The sequence below is a fragment of the Telopea speciosissima genome, chromosome 6, assembly GCF_018873765.1.
Source record: "Telopea speciosissima isolate NSW1024214 ecotype Mountain lineage chromosome 6, Tspe_v1, whole genome shotgun sequence".
In the NCBI taxonomy this organism is placed as follows: Eukaryota; Viridiplantae; Streptophyta; class Magnoliopsida; order Proteales; family Proteaceae; genus Telopea; species Telopea speciosissima.
In genome coordinates this window covers 16,663,879-16,682,729 of record NC_057921.1, presented here as the reverse complement: position 1 = coordinate 16,682,729, position 18,851 = coordinate 16,663,879, and the positions used below count along the sequence as shown (strand labels likewise).

General features: G+C 39.1%; 3 protein-coding genes across 3 annotated transcripts in view; 2 read left to right on the top strand and 1 right to left on the bottom strand.

Annotated features, from left to right (window-relative positions):
* Positions 1-347, bottom strand: part of LOC122663799 — a 77,248-nt gene extending 76,901 nt beyond the window's left edge. The window contains exons 1-2 of the mRNA XM_043859443.1: positions 331-347; positions 150-253 (exon numbers count right to left, since the gene is read on the bottom strand). The gene's annotated coding sequence lies outside the window, so the exon portion shown is untranslated. The remainder of the gene's footprint in view (positions 1-149; positions 254-330) is intronic.
* A 1,997-nt stretch (positions 348-2,344) lies between these two features.
* LOC122665479 (replication protein A 70 kDa DNA-binding subunit B-like) lies at positions 2,345-7,888 on the top strand. The gene is made up of 9 exons (XM_043861631.1): positions 2,345-2,617; positions 6,228-6,498; positions 6,604-6,706; positions 6,793-6,917; positions 6,995-7,073; positions 7,172-7,247; positions 7,397-7,551; positions 7,638-7,755; positions 7,847-7,888. The coding sequence occupies exons 1-9, from the start codon at positions 2,345-2,347 to the stop codon at positions 7,886-7,888; spliced, it is 1,242 nt and encodes a 413-aa protein (XP_043717566.1).
* Positions 7,889-9,936: 2,048 nt separating this feature from the next.
* LOC122665478 lies at positions 9,937-11,505 on the top strand. Its single transcript, XM_043861630.1, has one exon. It carries the CDS (start codon positions 9,937-9,939, stop codon positions 11,503-11,505), a length of 1,569 nt encoding a protein of 522 aa, XP_043717565.1.
* The last annotated feature ends 7,346 nt before the right edge of the window (positions 11,506-18,851 follow it).

Sequence of the window (18,851 nt, the reverse complement as noted above, 5' to 3'; positions counted from 1 at the left end):
TTAAAGCAACAATGTATCTATGCGTGATTTGACAGTTTAAGAGTCGATATAAATTCGCAAACACCAAAAAAAAAATTCTTCACCCCTCAACACCATGAAAACGAATTGAGACGGGAAGAGACACATACACATACAGAGAGAAAGCTTACATGGATGGGTCGAGACTTGTGAACAAATACGAGCAGTTGAACGTAGTCTCCAATGTGGGAAACGGCTTTTGCCAGATCGATCAGTGGACCATACCACCCGATTGCTGCCATGAATCAAAAAGTAGTAAATCTTTCACTTCACAGTTCGTTCTGCTTACGCTTCGTAAAATTTGGCGCGCACCTGCACCGCCCTTGTTCTGGCTCTCCCAATGCACTCTTCACTCTTTATCGAGTCTCAATCACAAATAAGCAATGAGGAAGGTGTACGGTGTACCTATCCATCTCTATTCAGCAAAAAAAGTTTGTGTTAGGCTTAGAAAATCTGAGGTTTTTATTCCCAATCGGCATAACTGCCATGTGAGATGAGGCAGTTCTAAATGGTGGGGCTAAAAACTTTGAATTTTCAGGGTTTAACCAACAGTCTATGTTGGTTTAGAAAATCAGAGGCTAAATCCAAGTAGCCCACAGACTTGGAACCCAGGCCCAGCCCACAAGACCAGGGAGAAGCCTAAGTCCGCTCCTGCAGCCCGGTCCATTGTGAGCCACCAGCACCTAGTTAAGTAGTAATATCTAGAAACTATAAATTCAAAATCTCTAGTGGTGTTGGGATCAACCAAGATTTATTTGGTCCAACTCGACCTCAAACTCTTTCTTCCCAACCTATTTGACTCTCTGGTTGTAGTTATTTAAGGTGGTATCCCGAGATTAAAGAGATCGAATTCCTCCCGCGAACACACGGGGTAAATGGAAATGGAAACGAGATGTTTTCAGTTCATCCAAATTAGAAGCTTTTTTCTTATCAAAAAAAAATAGAAGCTTTTTCTACATCCATATGATATACTAAAGTATCTTTAATTGGCAAGGGGGGTTGGTAATTTGTGGGTATTGCCCTAAAGCTTGATATGAAGAAGGCTTATGACCGGTTGGAATGGCTCTTTATCGAAGAAATGCTTCTGAAGTTGGGATTTCTGTCACAGATGGGTTTCCCTGATAATGGAGTGCATCAGTTCTACTTCATACAGCCTCCTAATAAATGGCTCGATCTGCGGCTCAATAACCCCCTCTAGAGGCATCAGACAAGGTGATCCCATCTCCCCTTCCATTTTTATTCTATGTGCCCAAGCCCTTAGTATGGTCATCAAGCAAGTTGAAGATCAACATCTGACTAGAGCCATCAGCATCTGGCAGAGAGCCCCTCCCCCTCTCCCATCTCATGTTCGCTGATGATTGCCTACTATTTTCGGAACTGTCTCTTGATGCAGTGTGTAATTTGAAGGCTTGTGTGGACCTCTATTGCAAGGCAAGTGGGCAGGAGATTAATCTGAAAAAGCCTTCCATTTCGTTCATCAGCAATACCCCAATGAAGTTCAAGAGGAGGTTTTCTAGAGTCCTTAAAATTACATATGGTGAGGGTCCAACCAAGTATCTTGGCCTCCCCACAGATTTTGGGGTCTCTAAGCAATAGGTTTTCAAAAATATTAATGACAGAGTCTCCAGCAAATTTCAGAATTGGAAAAAGAACCTCCTCTCCCTAGCTGGAAGGGAAGTACTTCTGAAAGTCGTGGCCCTGCCTACTATCAACTACTCTGCCTCCCATTATAAAATCCCCAAGTTCATTCACCAGCAAATCAAAAAGGAAGTGGCTGATTTTTATTGGGGTAAATCTGAGCATGGCTCCAAACTTTACTGGATCTCTTGGGAGAGACTCTGTCGATCTAAGGAACAGGGAGGCCTTGGCTTTCGTGATCCAAGTCTTCACAACCTCACCCTTCTTACCATGGTAGCCCATCGGCTATGGTCTCAGCCGGATTCTCTCTGGGAAAGGTACATCAAAGCCATACACTTCCCTCGTACCAGTTTCTTACAAGCTATGACAAGAAATCAGCCCTCATGGGTGTGGGAGGAGTGTGATTGCTAGCAGAGATGCTCTTATCAAAGGCCTTCTATGGAAAGTTGAGACTGGAGAAGCAGTGCACATATGGACTACTAGCTGCGTTCCCTCGATTCCAGGGTACAAGATTCAAACTCCCAAACCTGATGACTGCCCTCTGATCATGGTATCTGACCTTATTGATCACTCTAACAGATCGTGGGATAAGGCCCTTCTTAGTTCTACTTTCATACGGCAGCCATTTTGAATATCCAGCTAAGTCCTTTCCCTACTGAGGACTCTCTGTTCTGGGGGGCCAGCAAGAATGGAGTTTTTTCCACCAAATCTGCATACCACCACCTGTCAAACTGCCAGCAAGAAGAGTGCAATAGCAAACCGTCTACATCTGCTCCCTCGTCCTCCTGGAATCAAGTCCCCACCAAGGTCTGGAAGCGTGTGCGGTCTTGCCAAACTCTTTCGAAGATTAGGAGCTTCTTATGGAGAAGCTGCGCCCAGGGTCTGGCTACAGGGGAAGCTCTCCAAAAAAGGAAGATTCTCGCTGACCCTTCCTGCCAACGCTGCAAATCCTGCAATAAAGGTGTTGAATCAATCGACCATATCATCTTGGAATGCCCTTTCGTGCGTGCTGTTTGGTTTGGGAGCACCTTATCCTTCTCCCTTCCTCAATCTGGCATCCCTCAGCTTCATAAATGGATCACTTCTTGGGACTCTATTCAAACTGGTTCCAAATCTAGTAATAGAGAGGTCATGGGACTAATCTCCTTTATTGCATGGCATATATGGAAGGCTAGAAATGATCTAGTTTTTGGAAAGAGAACTTGGAGCCCTACTGAGGTGATTTCCATAGCACAAGCGCGCGCTGCCCACCGAGAGTTCAGACAGGCTAATCAGTAGGCACACAAAGGCCCTTCAATTTTAGAGGTGAGCAGAAACCAATCTCCCCCCCCCCCTCGGCGGCCCTCTGCTTCGCCTTGGACTCCTTCCAATGGAGGAACCTTCAAACTCAACTGTGACGCGTCCAAGATTAAGGACCAAGCTATTGGGGGTCTTGGCTTCATCGTTCGGAACTCTAAAGGCCTGTGCATGCTCGCAGTTTCTGAGCCCTCTTGTTTTCACTTAGTTATCAGTGAAGAAGCCTTAGCAATCTGATCGGCGTTGTTTCATGCTATTGGGGAAGGTTTTGACTGCATAGAGGTTGAATCAGATTGTTTACAACTGGTCAAGCTTCTCCAGAACCCACTCTCTTTGGCCCCTTGTAAAGCTCACCTGATCATTCGTGACATCTTGCACTCTTCGTCTTATTTTGTGTCTTGTTCCTTTACCCACAAACCTAGGGATAGTCACTCTGTTGCTAATGCCTTAGCTAGGAAGGCCCTGTCTACCCCGAGCATGATAGTCTGGCCTATTTCTACTCCTTGGATCCAGGAACTTTGTATCTCGGATTCCTTGGCCTTTTCTCGGCCTTTTGATCAATGAATTTGCTTCTTACCAAAAAAAATTATATACTAAAGTATATTGGTATTTCCCATATAATAAACTAAATAAAAAAGATTATATTTTTCATATTTTTTTAAAATTTATAAAAGAAGACAAAACACAACGAAGGAGGAGGACGAAGAAGACAGGAAAGTAAGAGTTTTTATGGTTACATCTTACTCTGAAACTATTACAATAAAATGACTTAGTGAGATAAGAATAGCAATTATAAGCATATTTTGCTAGTATACTCCTAAAATATAGGGCGCAAGATTCCCAATCTAGTGGGTCTAGGAAAAATAACTAGAAAGGCTCTTAGTTTTGCCATGTCACAACTTGGAAGGAGCTCAAATCTTGTGAAAAACTTAGACTCTTGGATCCCTACTTACATGTCAAGTTTCAGGACAAAAGCAGTTTGCCAAGTAGAAAATAATATACCTCAGCCTTATTCCAAATTAAATGAGGTTAGCTTAGGGGTGCAAGTTTGGCCCTATCGGCCCAAACCGATCCTGACCCGCCCTGAGCCCGAACAGGGTTTGGGCTAAGATATTTGGCTCTGAGGGCAGGTCAAGGCTGGAATTTTCTAGCCTTGAGTTTGGGTCGGGTCGGGCCAAGATTGAGGCCTCAGGCTAAGCCTGACCCGGCCCGGCCCGGCCCGACCCTGTTTTAAGTTATACTATAAACTATATATTGATATAATATATATTATAAACTTTAAACGTTACCCACATTTTGTTATATAATATATTATATATGGAGATAATAAAAGATAACATACATTTTATTATAGTGTTATTTTACATAAAACTTATAATTTTCTCCCTAGCCCATTCCAGCCCATGCATTTCCTTCCCCCTCCTCATGATCAGGGTCAATCAGGGTCAGCCCAGCCCGACCCTGAGGGCGGGTCAGGGTTGGATTTTTCAGGCCCTGAGTGAGGGTTGGGTCGGGCTTGGGCCCAACTAAGGGGACTCAGGGTTAGGCTAGGGTTTTATAAAGCCCGGCCCAACCCGACCATGTTGCAGCCCTATGTTAGCTACATCAATCCTTCTTCTGCAATCAATTCTATTCAAAACCAGATTTGTTAGTAGTCCCAAGCTTGCATGTCTTTTCTCATCACTTCTCATAGAGTCATTTTACGACTACCCCTAGTTCTTTTAGCTCCTTTGATCTAAATCGAATCACGCCTCCATACTGGAGCACTCAATGGCCTTTGTTGCAAATGTCCATGTCACCTTACATGACTTTCTCGCAAGTGATCATGTGTTGGAACTAATCCTAAATTAGCTCTAATTTGTTTATTTCTTATTTCATCTTTTCTAATTTTACCACTCATCCATCTCGACTTTCTCATTTCAACTTAACTTTTTATTTTTTGTTAAATCATTTTAACTAAACTAAGTTTGTTTATATGTTGTTTATTCACTGCCCAACATTCATCTCCATACATCTTTGTTGGCCGTATAACTATCCTATACAATTTTACTTTGAGCTTAAAAGGAATACGCCAACCACGCAATATTTCGGACGTACTTCTCCACTTCACTTGCCCTATCCTATTCTAATTTTATGCGCAACATTTTCCTCTAACTCTCCTTATTTATTTATGATTGAATCGATGTATCTAAATTTTTCACTTTGTAGTATCTCTCTATCATCAATTTTTACCATTTTTAATCATATTTTTACTAAAGTTACATATCATATACTCTATTTTTGTTTTACTTATCCTAAAACCTTTTTTACTCCAAGGTTGATCTCCATAATTCCAACTTTGAGTTTATCTCTGGTTTTGTTTCATCCATCAAATTAATATCATCAACAAACAATATACACCAATGGATTTTATCTTGAATTGTCTAGTTAACCCATCTATATTTAGCGTAAACAATATGGACTTAGAACTAATCCTCTATGTAAACCAACTATAATTGGGAATGCATCACCTTGTCCCCCCATAGTTCTTATATTGTTGTACGATAGATTGTCCCACCGGTAGAGATGGTTGCCCAAAAAAACAATTTAATAACATAAAGTAAGGGAAGATCGATTACCTTAAGGTTCATAAGTGCAAATCCTCCACCTGATCGGTTTTTCCCACGACAGTAACGTTTTCGTTTCTGTCAACGCCATTGGCCATCAACCACCAGCGCCTCTCTTATAAAACCAGGGTTTCACAAAACCCTAACACTTTCTCACAAAGAATATGGGAGGGCTCTTATGTCAAAAATTTCTAGGAGAGAGACACAAAAAACGAGATATTGAATAGCAAAGTCTGTTGGTAGGTAGGGTAAAGTTGTTGAGGAGAAAGCCCGCCCTTTAAAATAAGTAAATAAAGCATAGAAAAAAGTGCGCTCTAATATTATTTTCTATCTATTATTTGGTTGACAACTTACTTTATGGATTCTCAATCAACATAAAGATCCAATTGTGACTTAGCCTTCTAAAATAGAGCCAAACACAATCTTAATTACCAAAATCATATTTATCCCTAGGCATGATTTAATATTATCGTATATATATATATATATATATATAATAATCCAAAATGATTGAAAAAATTACAGAAAGTAACTTTAATTGATGATGAGGTACGAAAAAAAATAATATTTAAATATTTTTATTTAATCATTTATATATTGATTTCAAATTAAATTATTAATTTTTGAATCAAATCTTAGATTAACTAATAAAAAAATTTTATTTTACAGGGAACGAAAATACAAGCTGTCATGTTCAATGGCACTGTAGATAAATTTGATGAAATACTATTTATTGGGAAGAGCTATTTTATAAGTAATGGATTGGTTAAAAGAGTAAATCCAAATTTCAAAAGCGTGAATACTGAATATGAATTGACTCTAAACAACACATCAGTTGTTGAAGAAGTTGAGGATTGTATGAATGTTACAAACATGATATACAATTTCGTTAAGCTGAGCGAATTGAAAAATCATAGTAACAAGGATAAAAATTTATTTGGTAAGTATTTATAATATTTATTATATTCACATAATTTTTATTATATTATGTTTATTAATGAATTACTAAGACTAATATTATTGAATTATTTTTATTATTTTGTAGATGTTGTTGGAATCGTTATAAATGTTAAAAATTTGGGAAGCATAATAACAACAAAAAACAATGACAAAAGAAATAAAAGAGAAATTGAGATCATTAATATGGAGTAAGTTTTTATAAATTTTAATCATTTTATAGTATAATTTAATATAATTATAAATAATATTATTTACTTATACTGATTAATAATAGGTCTGATCCAATAATGTTGACAGTGTGGGGAGAATATGCAACAAATAAAGAGAGTAAATTAATGGATATTCAATCAGAAAAACTTGTTGTTGCATTCTCATCAATTGCAGTATCAAAATATCAAGGTAATGTGTATACAATATTTTTTTTAAATAAATTATTACAATATTAAAAGAAAAGACTAATAATTTTTATTTTTCAGGATTCTCTTTTTGTTCAACTGGATCAACGATAATTGAGATAAATCCTGACATTTCAGAATCAAAAGAATTACAAAAATGGTAAATTTCAATTTATCCAAAAAATAAATAATTAAATAAATATATTTATATAAATATATATATTTTTATTTATTCTAACAATTTTTTATATGGTACAGGTCAACAATAGAAATTGAAATTAAGAAAATAAAGCAAACCAAATCAAGAGATACAAAATACACAGAAGCAGAGCATGTTAGAAACTTAGAATGGCAGATTTAATAGAAATTTTTTTGTTTTCAAATCCGGTAATAAAATAAATTCCTACTCATTTATTAAAATATAGAATAAAGTATTTTAATTCCAATATAATTTGTATATGTTTAACAAAAATAAAATTACAGGACAAGTGGTTCTATATTAAAGGAATGACAACAAAGATCGAGAATGAAGAACCCTGGTACAACGCATGTGCTAATTGTAATAAGAAGATCCAATCAAGAGGAAATAGTGTAACATGCGATAAATGTGGAAAGGAAGATGTACAATGTAGACCAAAGTAAGAACTTCTTTCACAAATTTAAAAAATAACAAAATATTTAAGTTGAATATATTTTTACTTAAAATTATTTTTTTTATTCACAGGTACATGGTAAGATTCAGGGTTACAGATTCATCAGACACAATAACTATTACAATATTTGATGATATTGAAACAGTTATAGGTTGCTCAGCAAGTGAATATGTGGAATCAACAGAGAAGGTAAAAAGAAAATTTTTCATAAGTACCTAACTTAATTAATACACATAATATTTAATTTACTTTAATTTAATATTTATTCTCTGTTTTGCAGTACAAAAATAAATTACATTCTTGCGTGTCCAAGATTTACTAGTTCTACTTCAAAATTGATAGCAGAAACAATGAAAGTAGAATATCAAGAAGAATTGTTGCTGAAAAAATAAAAAAAGAAGATGCTGGAAAGAACAAGATCATTGATTTGGAAGAATATGCAGACAACAAAAACAAGAAAATTAACATAGAGAATGATTAGCTTTAATATATAGTTTACATGATTATGAAACTATTAGAACAATGTGTGTTTGGTTTTTTGGTTGAATAGGTTTTGCTACTTGTTTCAAGCAAATTGGTATTTACACTGTTTTGAAACAATTTACTAAGTCTTTAATTTTTCTTGATTAATTTGGAAGTTACAAGTAACAATGCTGCAATTTTATTCTTTCACTATTTTGATTTTCCTTAGCGCCAACTAATGAATGTAAATCATTTATGCATACCATTGATCAATCACAAACAAAGAATATTTTCTTCACCCACAAAGAAGATGAAGCAAGAAAATATTATTTGTTATTTGTTAATGTTTATTCTGTTTTCCTAATGACATGCATCAGTACCAAAATTCAGCAAGAAGAAAATATTATAACATGCGACCCTCCCCTATCAAATATCTCTTCTGGATCTACATATGGTCACACGTGCATTTGCACGTGCATATTTATTAGTATATATATATACTAGTATATCCTTTCCAACGCTTGAAGAACGAACCATCAAACTTGTCCAGTTTGGTGATCTCATTCCCAAGTATCTTCATCACTGTTGTCTCCTTCCATTGGAAATATAATATTATTTCTTTCTTGACTTCTCAACCATTTTTTATAACTTTAATTTGCCACTACAAAATCCTTATGACTGATGTTCAAGTAACAAGAGGACAGAGGAGTCTGTAGCTTAGGATATAATGCATAAGATGTAACTAGAATCTACTTAAAAACAGTCTTCTATTGCTACTGATACCCTTGTATCATTTAATAGTCTTTAAGAAATCTTAGTGTTGGGCACCTGAAAAAAAAATAATCTTTGTTCTAGTGCCTTGGTTGTTTATTGAAGTTGAAACATTTGAGGAAAAACAATCTCAAATGCCCTCTCATTTTTGTGTTAGCTTTTAAGCAATTTTTCATGGATATTTTTGAACTAAGAAATGGACAATACATTTGATAGACTATATTGGTAGATATGAAATACAATAGTCTACCCTCTTCTACTTCGCTATGCAAACAAAAAAAATGAATTCAATTTGATTAATGTGGTTTCCAAAGCATCCACACCAAAAATGATATGCATCACAAAGAGTGATTTAGTAGTCCATTTTTTATTACTGTTTCCATCATTTATGTTTTCTTTTTATGTAACAGATCTTCATATTTCGTGGAAACACTAAGTCCACACAAAAAATGATTAAAAAAAAAAAAAACACAACAAAGAGGCAATGTAAAACAGAAAGCGAAGGAAGCAGGATGAGAGGGTGTTTGAGCCATGGAGGATACCTGGAGTGAGGAGAGGAGTCGCCGCTGTCGCTGTCGCCTTGGAGGAGCCCTCATGCCGGCAGGTAGTGAGTAAGCAGAAGAGGGTTTCGTCGAGTGAAACGCTCCCATACCTAAAGTTGTAGAGGGAGATTCGTTCGACAGAGAGGGGGGTTAGCTAGGGATTTCAAAACAAAAAAGTTTGTCGACTATGTTGGTCAACCGGGTCTATTGAGGTTTTCTGGAGTGGTGTTGTCATTGTTGGCAACCTTATTATCCATAGTGGTGGTGCATTGTCTGGTAGATCTGGCCACACAGTGATTGCGAGGTGGACGTGCATGTGTGATTGGTAATTACGGGACTGCCCCGACCAATCTTTGTGTGTGATTGTTATTGCTACGGGATTGAGCTTGGAAGAATTTTTGAAGGCACTGATTCACCCCCCTCTCATTGCACCTGGGATTATCAAGTGGTATCAGAGCTAAGTTACCTAGTGAATTGAAGCTTAACAGCTTGGGATAGTGTGCTAAAAGAAAGAAGGATGGATAACAACAGTAGTTACAGTCACAGCAAGGTACCACAGTTTGATGGAACAGGTTATGGTTTTTAGGGCATCAGGATGGAGACATATCTGAAATCATTGGACTATGGTGTTTGGATGTCTGTGAAGAATGGATACAAAATTCCCACAGGTGATATAACTGATACAGTTGAACTCAAGAAGTATGAAAACGACTCTAAGGCTAAGAATGCACTTCTGAGTGCATTGGTCAACACTGAGTTTGCCAGAGTTGTTGGATGTGAGACTGCTAAAGAAGTGTGGGACAAGTTACAGAATGCCCATGAAGGTGATGAGAAGATCAAAGAGGCAAAACTACAACACTATAGGTCACTGTTTGATAATTTGAAGATGTCTGATGAAGATACAGAGGAAAGCTTCATGAGTAAAGTGAATGAAATTATAAACGCCATCAGAAGTCTTAGTGAGAAAATCAAGGATGCAGTGGTAGTAAAGAAGATTCTCAGGTCTTTGCTAGATCTTTATAACCCAACGGTGTCTGCTATAGAAGAGTCAAAGAACTTGAATGAGTTGAGTTTAGATGAATTGCATGGTATATTGACTGCATATGAAATGAAAATGGTGAAGCCTAAATCCACAGAGAAGGAGGCTACATTTAAAGTCATGAAGAAGTTGAAAATTAAGCAAGAAAATGATAATGAAGATTATGATGATGAGCTTATTGCCTACCTTGCCAGGAAGTTCAAGAATGATAAAGGTAAATACAAGGGAAAACTTTCCTTGAAATGCTTTAATTGTGGAGGTATAGGACATTTTGCCTCTAAGTGTCCAAAGAAGGGCAAAACAGTTGAGTCAGATGATGAAGACACTCAACCCTCCAAGAATAGCTTTAAAAAGAAAAAGCTCATTTCAAAAAAGAATGACACCTTCAAGAAAAAGAGTTCGATGACAAAAGAAGATGACACATTTTCAGAAGAATTAATAGAAGTTGAAGACTCTGATGATGAACTAATGTTCATGGTCTTAGCAAGTAATGACCATCAAGAAGAGGAAGAAAAATCTGATAAGGATGAAGAATCAGAAGCTGAAGATCTGGAAACTATTTTTTATACTACCTTAAATGAGCTCAAGATAGAAAGAAAGAGAAGCAAGATGTTGGAGAAGCAGCTTGTAGAAGAAAGAGAGAAAATTAGTCAACTAAAGTTCACCATTGAAGAAACACAGAAGATGACTGAAGATATTAGCATTAACTTATCTTTGAAAGTTGATGAATGTGCTCAGCTTGAAGAAGAAATAGTAAAACTAAAGGTAGAACTAGAAAATTTGAAAAATAAGGACTACCTTACAGTTACAAATACATCTCCAATAGCTATAACTGTGAATGACAAGGGCAAAGAGGTCTGTGTTCAAGAAACTAAAGAAGAACATGATCAAGTAACAAATGGAGCTAGCATGTTAGATGATCTCCTTAGTAGACAAAGACCTATCAATGATAAATCTGGTCTTGGCTATGAGAATGGAAGTTCTTCAAAGAGAGTAAAGATAAAAGGGAATGGCACTACACATAATCCGGTTAGGTTTGTTAGTGAGAAGAGAAGAGGTTCAAGACATATGAATTCTACTAGCAAGAAGGTTGACGAAGATGGGTTTACTACTATATACTATTAGAGATCCAAAGACTACATTAAGAATATTTGGCAGACTCAAAGGTTCAATGGGTATTGTTATGGCTGCAACATGTATGGACATAGAGTAACAGAATGTAGAAGGAATGTCAAGCCTGCAGTTGTCAAAATGAAGAACAGGTTTGCACTATTGGTAGATCAAAATGTGGAATGTTTTAGATGCTACAAGCTTGGTCACATTGCAAGAAATTGCAAGACCTTGCGTCCCTCTCAAAGGCCGTCTCTGAAGAAGGAGAAGAAATATCACACAAAGAACAAGAAGATGTTTACAAAGAAGGAAACCAAAAAATCCATCACTGTATCTAAAAAAGTAGTTTAGGTTGAGAAGAAGAAGACATGAGAAAGCAACAAATCATTGATTGTTCAGACGGCTTTTAAGGCTTAAAGAAGATCATCTCCATGGATTCTTGACAGTGGTTGTTCTACTCATATGATAGGTGAAAGAGATAGATTTTTAAATCTTGATAAAGTTGAAAGTGACTTAGTTAGATTTGGGAACAATGATGGGGCCAAGATTGAAGGCAAGGGGATAGTCAACTTGGATCAAGGAAGAATAAAATTTGGCAGGGTGTTGTATGTGAGCGGGTTGAAACATAACCTTCTGAGTGTGAGTCAAATATGTGACAAAGGAAATGAGGTCTTATTTACGAAGGAAGATTTTGAGATAAGGAAGACGAAAAATGGAAGGAAAGTGGCTCATGGTTCCAGGACAGATGGGAATTTGTATGTTCTTACAGAGAGCAATGATGACAGTTGCATGATTAGTCAGGAGAATGAAACCACACTTTGGCACAGAAGACTTGGGCATATAAATTTCAAGAACTTAGCCAAGTTGAGCAAGAACAAGGTCCAAAAATCAAGAACCTCACAAATCATGTTTGTGGATCATGTCAGAAGGGTAAGCAAACAAGGGCTATATACAAGTCAAATGAACACTATGCTAGTAAGCCTTTAGACTTAATTCATACAGATTTGTGTGGACCAATGAGGACTCAAGCAATTGGAGGAGAGAGATATTTTATGTTACTTATTGATGAGTATTCAAGGATGACATGGGTCTTTTTTCTTAAGGACAAAATTGAAGCCTTACACTGCCTCAAGGTGTTCAAGAAAAGGGTTGAGAATGAGACTGGTAAAACAATCAAGTGCGTCAGATCTGACCAAGGAAAGGAGTTCACATGGAGTGCTTTCACAGAATTTTGTAATGAACATGGCATACGAATTCAGCATTCGGCAGCAAGAACCCCTCAACAAAATGGGGTAGTTGAAAGGAAGAATAAGACAATTCAAGGAATGGCTAGGGCAATGCTTACAGATAATAATATTGCAAAACATAAGCCATCTATACAGTTGTCTACATTGGCAACAGATGCTTGTTGAGACCACAAGAATCCAAGACTCCATATGAATTATGGTTTAATAGAAGAGCCATAGTGAAACACTTTAGGGTGTTTGGTAGTCGTTGCTTCATCAAAAGAAGGGAAGACAACCTTGGAAAATTTGACGATAGAGTAGATGAAGGTATTTTCTTAGGGTATTCCTCAAAGTTGTGGAGAGTTCAGATGTGAAGATTGTTGGGGAAAGTTGTGGAGAGTTTAGATGTGAAGATTGATAAAACATTACCCCACTTTAAACCAGTAGTGTTAGAAGAACAAACTTTTGAAGAGGTTGATGATGATGCGAATGTAAATGATGAAGTTGTGGAAGTTTAAAAGCATGAGGATGCAGACACAAATGCCCATGAGATTGACACAGTGACAGAGAGAGATGGAAGACCTAGTTTTGAAAAGTGGCAAAAAGTGCGTCCCCCAAATCAAGTCATCGGAGATCCTAAAGCGGGTATACAGACAAGAAAGATGAAGGCCATTACATATTCTCTATTGTCATAGGTGGAACCCATGTCCATTTATGAAGCAAGCAAAGATGAACATTGGGTTAAAGCCATGAACGAAGAGCTGGATTAGATTGAGAAGAACAACACATGGGAGTTAGTTCCCAGACCAGCAGACAAGAATATTATTGGCACCAAGTGGGTCTTCAGGAATAAGTTAAATGAAGATGGCCAGGTGATGTGAAACAAAGCCAGACTTGTGTGCAAGGGCTACGCTCAGGTGGAAGGAATAGATTTTGATGAGACTTTTGCACCGGTAGCAAGGATGGAATCCATTCGGATGTTCCTAGCTTTGGCGGTATACAAGGGATTCAAGGTATATCAGATGGACGTGAAGTCAGTTTTCTTGAATGGTAATCTTGAAGAGGAAGTATATATAGAGCAACCAGATCATTTTCAGCTTGGGGTGGATCCAGATATGGTTTGTAGACTAAAGAAAGTGGAAGCCTACCCTTTACATGCATCATGTAGGAAAATAGACCATATATGATTAGGGTACGACACAAACTAACATTTATTAGCTATAAGAAAGACCGAGTTTAGGGTCACTTGACGATTAACTTGGATTCGATACGAGATGCCACCGAAGGTAAGAAATTCCATAGTCCCGCGATGGTCCCTCGAAGAAAAATGGAAGCTCACTTCCGTACGATGGAACCTTATATGTCCCTCGAAATAAGGGCATCTCATGTTGACCCCAGACATAATCGTCAGTAACCCGATAACTAGGATCTTTCTTTTATTTGTTTGTTTTTTTTTATGTCGTATCCAAGAATGCTTGGCCAATGACGGCATTCAAAGCCCGCGTTCAGAGAGGCCTAACTGGAACTCTGATGACGGCTTCGATTACTTGAGCCAAATAAAACAAAAAAAAATGTCATAAAAAAAAGAAAAGAAAAAAAGAGAGATATGATGAAATACAAATAATAATAATAATAATAAAAAAAAGGGAAATAAAATAAAATAAAAAGATTGTTGAATAAGATTTATTCCTTCTTAGGACCTGAACTAGATCTTCTTCTCTTTTTCGTAGAAGCACAATTCCGTCCTTGCCTATCTGGATCCGACGCGGTGGAAGGCTGACTCGAGCCAGTCCATCATTCTCCCCGAGCTCTCCAATCTCTTCTCATTCCTCTAGTTCATCAGCCGAGATATCACTTGTGAGCAACATGGATCCTATGGAGGACCACTTGTCCGAAAGTCACATCGAACATCGAGTATATAGGCTGCAGGCAGACATGGCCGAAATGCGGCAGCTCATGGAACAACTAGTGCAGTCAGTCCATGAACTCTCTAAGGGCGGATCCGTATCCGGACCAATGGAGCAGGAGGTCCAAAAAACCAACTCTACAACCCCCAAGACTCCAATCACCATACTAGTAGAAGAAGGGGATGATAGTCGTCCTACAGACCCTCCCAAAACAGAAAGAGAGAAGAAGATGAGAGAAAAGGTAGCCGAATTGGAAGTGGTTGTCAAAGGCAAAGTCAAAGAAAAAGATGAAGAAGACCTGATGTTCTTTCCCGAAGGAAAAATCCCTGAAGATTTCAAGTGGAAATTGGACAAGTTCGATGGGTCGGGAGATCCTAGAGCTCATCTCAAGATTTTTGCCACCATTGCCAGATCGTGGGGACTTTCTGAAAACCAAATGGGACAGGCGTTCTTGTATTCTTTGGCAGGATCTGCTTTGAGGTGGTTAACACAGCTCGATCACACCCAAACCCAGTCATGGGCCTCCGTGGTTAAAGCATTCATGAAGCAGTATTCATACAATACCGAGATGGATATTACTCGAAGAGAGTTGGAGACCTTGAGGCAAGAACCAAGTGAAGAATTTTCAAACTACATCATGAGGTTCAGAGAGAAGGCTGTGAAGATGTGGAACAGCCCCACTGAAGAGGAACATGTCAAGATATTGTTAGAAAACTAGTATAGGGAGTACCGTGAGAAGATATATTACCAGCATATCAAGACATTTGATGCTCTTATGACGATTGGGAAGAAGATTGAAGACAAGATCTTCAAAGAAAGGCAGAATCAGAGTATGGCCCATTAGGCCTCAGGAAGCTATCCGGTAAGGAAGAGTCCAAGAGCCAAAGGAGGAAATGCGACAGGGACGAGCAACCAAGCGGCAAAAGTCCAGGTGGTAACCGCAGGAGCCACCCCTCTTGTGATCCAAACTGAACTTGAAGCACCTAGGAGGACTTTTAATTTTGAAGGAATGACACTCTCGTTGTTATTCACCAAGCTCAAGAAGTAGGGAATGATCAATTCAGTTCCCCCTAGACCTGTGGATTTGAGCAACCCCCCTGTATGGTATAAGCCCAATCAGTACTGCCATTATCACGACCAATAAGGTCATCACACTGATAGATGCATATTCCTTAAGCATGCAATCCAGGATTTGATTGACGAAGGCAAAATTGAACTTCAGAAGAAGCAGCCCCCAATGTCACCACAAATCCTCTTCCCAACCATGGAGTAAACATGCTCCAAGAAGAGACGGAGCGGGCTGATCCTACCACTTTGATTCATCCAGTCAAGAAAAAGAGGAAGCTAATGAAGGCGCATGTCTATATAACAATGTTGACCAAGAGACTTAAAGAGGAAAAGAAACGACAGACTCAACAGGAGATGTCTCAGGAAGTAAATCGACCCGACTCCCCTTTCTATCATCCAAAGTCAGAAGGTACCACCTGGGTGGAGCACCCGATGCCTGCATGGAAAGTCTCACAACCACTTGTGAAGGGGACTTATTCTCCGGAATCATCTACGGGGTTAATAAACATGTTGCAGGAAGAAGCACCGTTCCAAGATCCTACTACATTGATCCAGCCCATCCCATGGTATTTAGGGAAAGATGAGCAGTCGCGTCAAGTGTGGGCAGAGAAGATGCAAGTTTGCATTTATTATGCCAAAACTAACTGTGACGGGAATATCCAAACAGGTGGACAGCCATGTGATCGCGGCAGAGGCATAACATCCATCAATCGGCTCTGAAAGTTGGATTTCTTGGAATTTGGATTAGAAGGTCTTGAGTCAATGACACCATTGCGCAAGTATGGCTTCTCACCATCCGAAATATGTCACCTGGTCCCTAAAGAAGAAGAAGGGAATGAAATCACCAGAGTCACACCCCAGCTTCTCAAAGCAGTCTCAGCACTGGCTATTGGTCAAGTTCTATCAGAAGAAGTCTCTCTTATCCATATAGGGGGAGATACTGATGACAGCTTAGATGAGGTGGACAACCAAGAAATCCACAAAGAATGGATAGAGTATGCCGAGCAAAGTTTGACGATGGATGATGAAGGAGTAGTTGCGATGGATTGGGTGAATAACATCGGGAGCAATGATAATAGTGATCCTACCAGCCTTATTCAACCCATATCATCAGATGACGATGAGCGCAGAGGGGATGAGGAGATATCCTCGCCAGAAGTCCCGCGAGGTGATTGGACCGTGTCTAGGGAAGATTTTGAGTGTTGGAGCATGAGCGTATTCTACCAGGTAGCAGATATACTGGATGTTTCCACCAATACTCAAGAGATCCTTTACAAGGCCACTTCTCTATTCCCAGACCTCATATGTAGCAATCTCGCAGTAGCTTGTGAGAGATTGGTAATGCCAAATGAGAGTGATGTACTTGCTCGGACCCTCCATGAGTTGCCAAACATGACTTGGTTAGCCATTGCTTTGGCTCGAGACCTGTTTGGAACCCCTCCTGAAGATCTGGCCCTGTATTCGGATTCATTCTCCTATTCAGACCCACCCCGAAGAAGTGAAACATGGGACGTATGGATCAATGACATCAGTCTCGGGGAATTTTAGAATGACCCTACCAGAGGTATCTTTCTGATGGGCATCGATGATGAAGGGGAAGAGCAGTTAGAAGAAGAACAATCATCCAAAGAAGATGAAAGTGAGCAAGAATCTACATCAGGAGAATCCGATGATGAAGAGTCCGAAGGGGAAGAAGAGACAGAGGATGAGGAATCTTGGCAACCAAGGACGCGTCTGGAAAAGTATGAGAACATCTACGGACCCGCACCATGGGCTTTGTCATTCTAGGTGAACAAGATCCATCGGGATGTAGACAAGATCCAGGAAATGCTTATGAGAATGGTGGTCTTGGATGATAAGTACCAAGAAGAGCTTCAACAGCTGGAACCCGTCAAAGAACAGTGGACGCTCCCTCAAGCAATTCATCACTTGGAGAACTCTGTAAAGCTAACTTTAGCTTTGGCACAAGACCTATGTGGGACTCCTCCTCCATCCCCAAATCAGGGCAACAGAGAATACCATGCATGGGCAAGAGCACATGATAATTTCCATATGTGTCATGTCAATGAGGAAGGAGCAGTTAATGACCCAACAGGGAACATCCACCCAGTTATTCCAAGCCCCGAAGAAAGTTCTAAAAGTTTAGGTTCTCAAGGGGAAAGGAAGGATCGCAACTTCTACAAGTCATTAGCGGAAGCAAGAAAGATGTACCGAGCGGCTTTGGAAGCCTTTCATGCCGTTAGCCAGTTGATACCAGAAGATTCTCACACAGTCCAACAAGTTGCTAAGAAGCAAGAAACCCTATCAAAAATCCTAGATCATGCCCGGAAGTCTATTGTGGCCTTGTCCAATGAAGGAGCTGAAATCCAAACTTGTCCCAAGGGTCCCCTTATCATCACTGATAGTGACGAAGAGGATGGCGACTTTTGTCCAGTCTAGTTGGTCATCAAAGGAAGGGAGTCAGAAGTCACGAAAATCAGGAGTGGCTGAAACTTCAAGAATAAGGATTTGACAGTGGAAAAATATCGGTCTAGCCAATCAATGGCGGTTGTTGAGCCAAAAAATCGAGTACTAGACCAATTGAAGAAGGCCCAAGCCAACATCTCAATCTGGGGATTATTAATGGCATCACCAACCCACCGAGAAGCTATTTTGAAAGCTCTCACCAAGGTTCAAGTGCCCACAGAAATGCGACCTGAGGAATTATCTCACATAGTGGGGGCCACTTATGCCATTCAGTCACTCTTTTTCTCAGAAGAGGACTTACCCCCGGGAGGAAAGAATCACAACCGGGCACTCTACATTACTGTGGAATGTAACAAGAATCAGGTTCTCCAGGTTCTGATAGACAATGGATCCGCCCTCAATGTAATGCCTCTCAAAGCAGCAAGATGCATGAGTTTATCTCTAGATAAGATGAAGTCATCCAGTCAAACCATTAGGGCATACGACAATTCCAGGAGGGAGGTAATCGGAATTCTCACCACCAATGTCAAGATCGAACCAGCCTGCTTTACCATAGATTTCCAAGTCATCGACATTTAAGCATCCTTCAATATGTTGCTTGGAAGACCATGGTTGCATTCAACAGGAGCCTTAGCATCAAGTCTTCATCAGAAGTTGAAGTTCATACATGACCAGAAAGTGATTACCATCTTCG

Coding starts and splice junctions, on each gene's coding strand:
- LOC122665479 (XM_043861631.1), top strand. CDS start 2,345: ATGGAGTTTTTTCCACCAAATCTGCATACCACCACCTGTCAAACTGCC. Junction 2,618..6,227: donor CTGCAAATCCTGCAATAAAG/GTGTTGAATCAA, acceptor TTTATTTTACAG/GGAACGAAAATACAAGCTGT. Junction 7,756..7,846: donor ATGTGGAATCAACAGAGAAG/GTAAAAAGAAAA, acceptor TCTGTTTTGCAG/TACAAAAATAAATTACATTC.
- LOC122665478 (XM_043861630.1), top strand. CDS start 9,937: ATGGAGACATATCTGAAATCATTGGACTATGGTGTTTGGATGTCTGTG.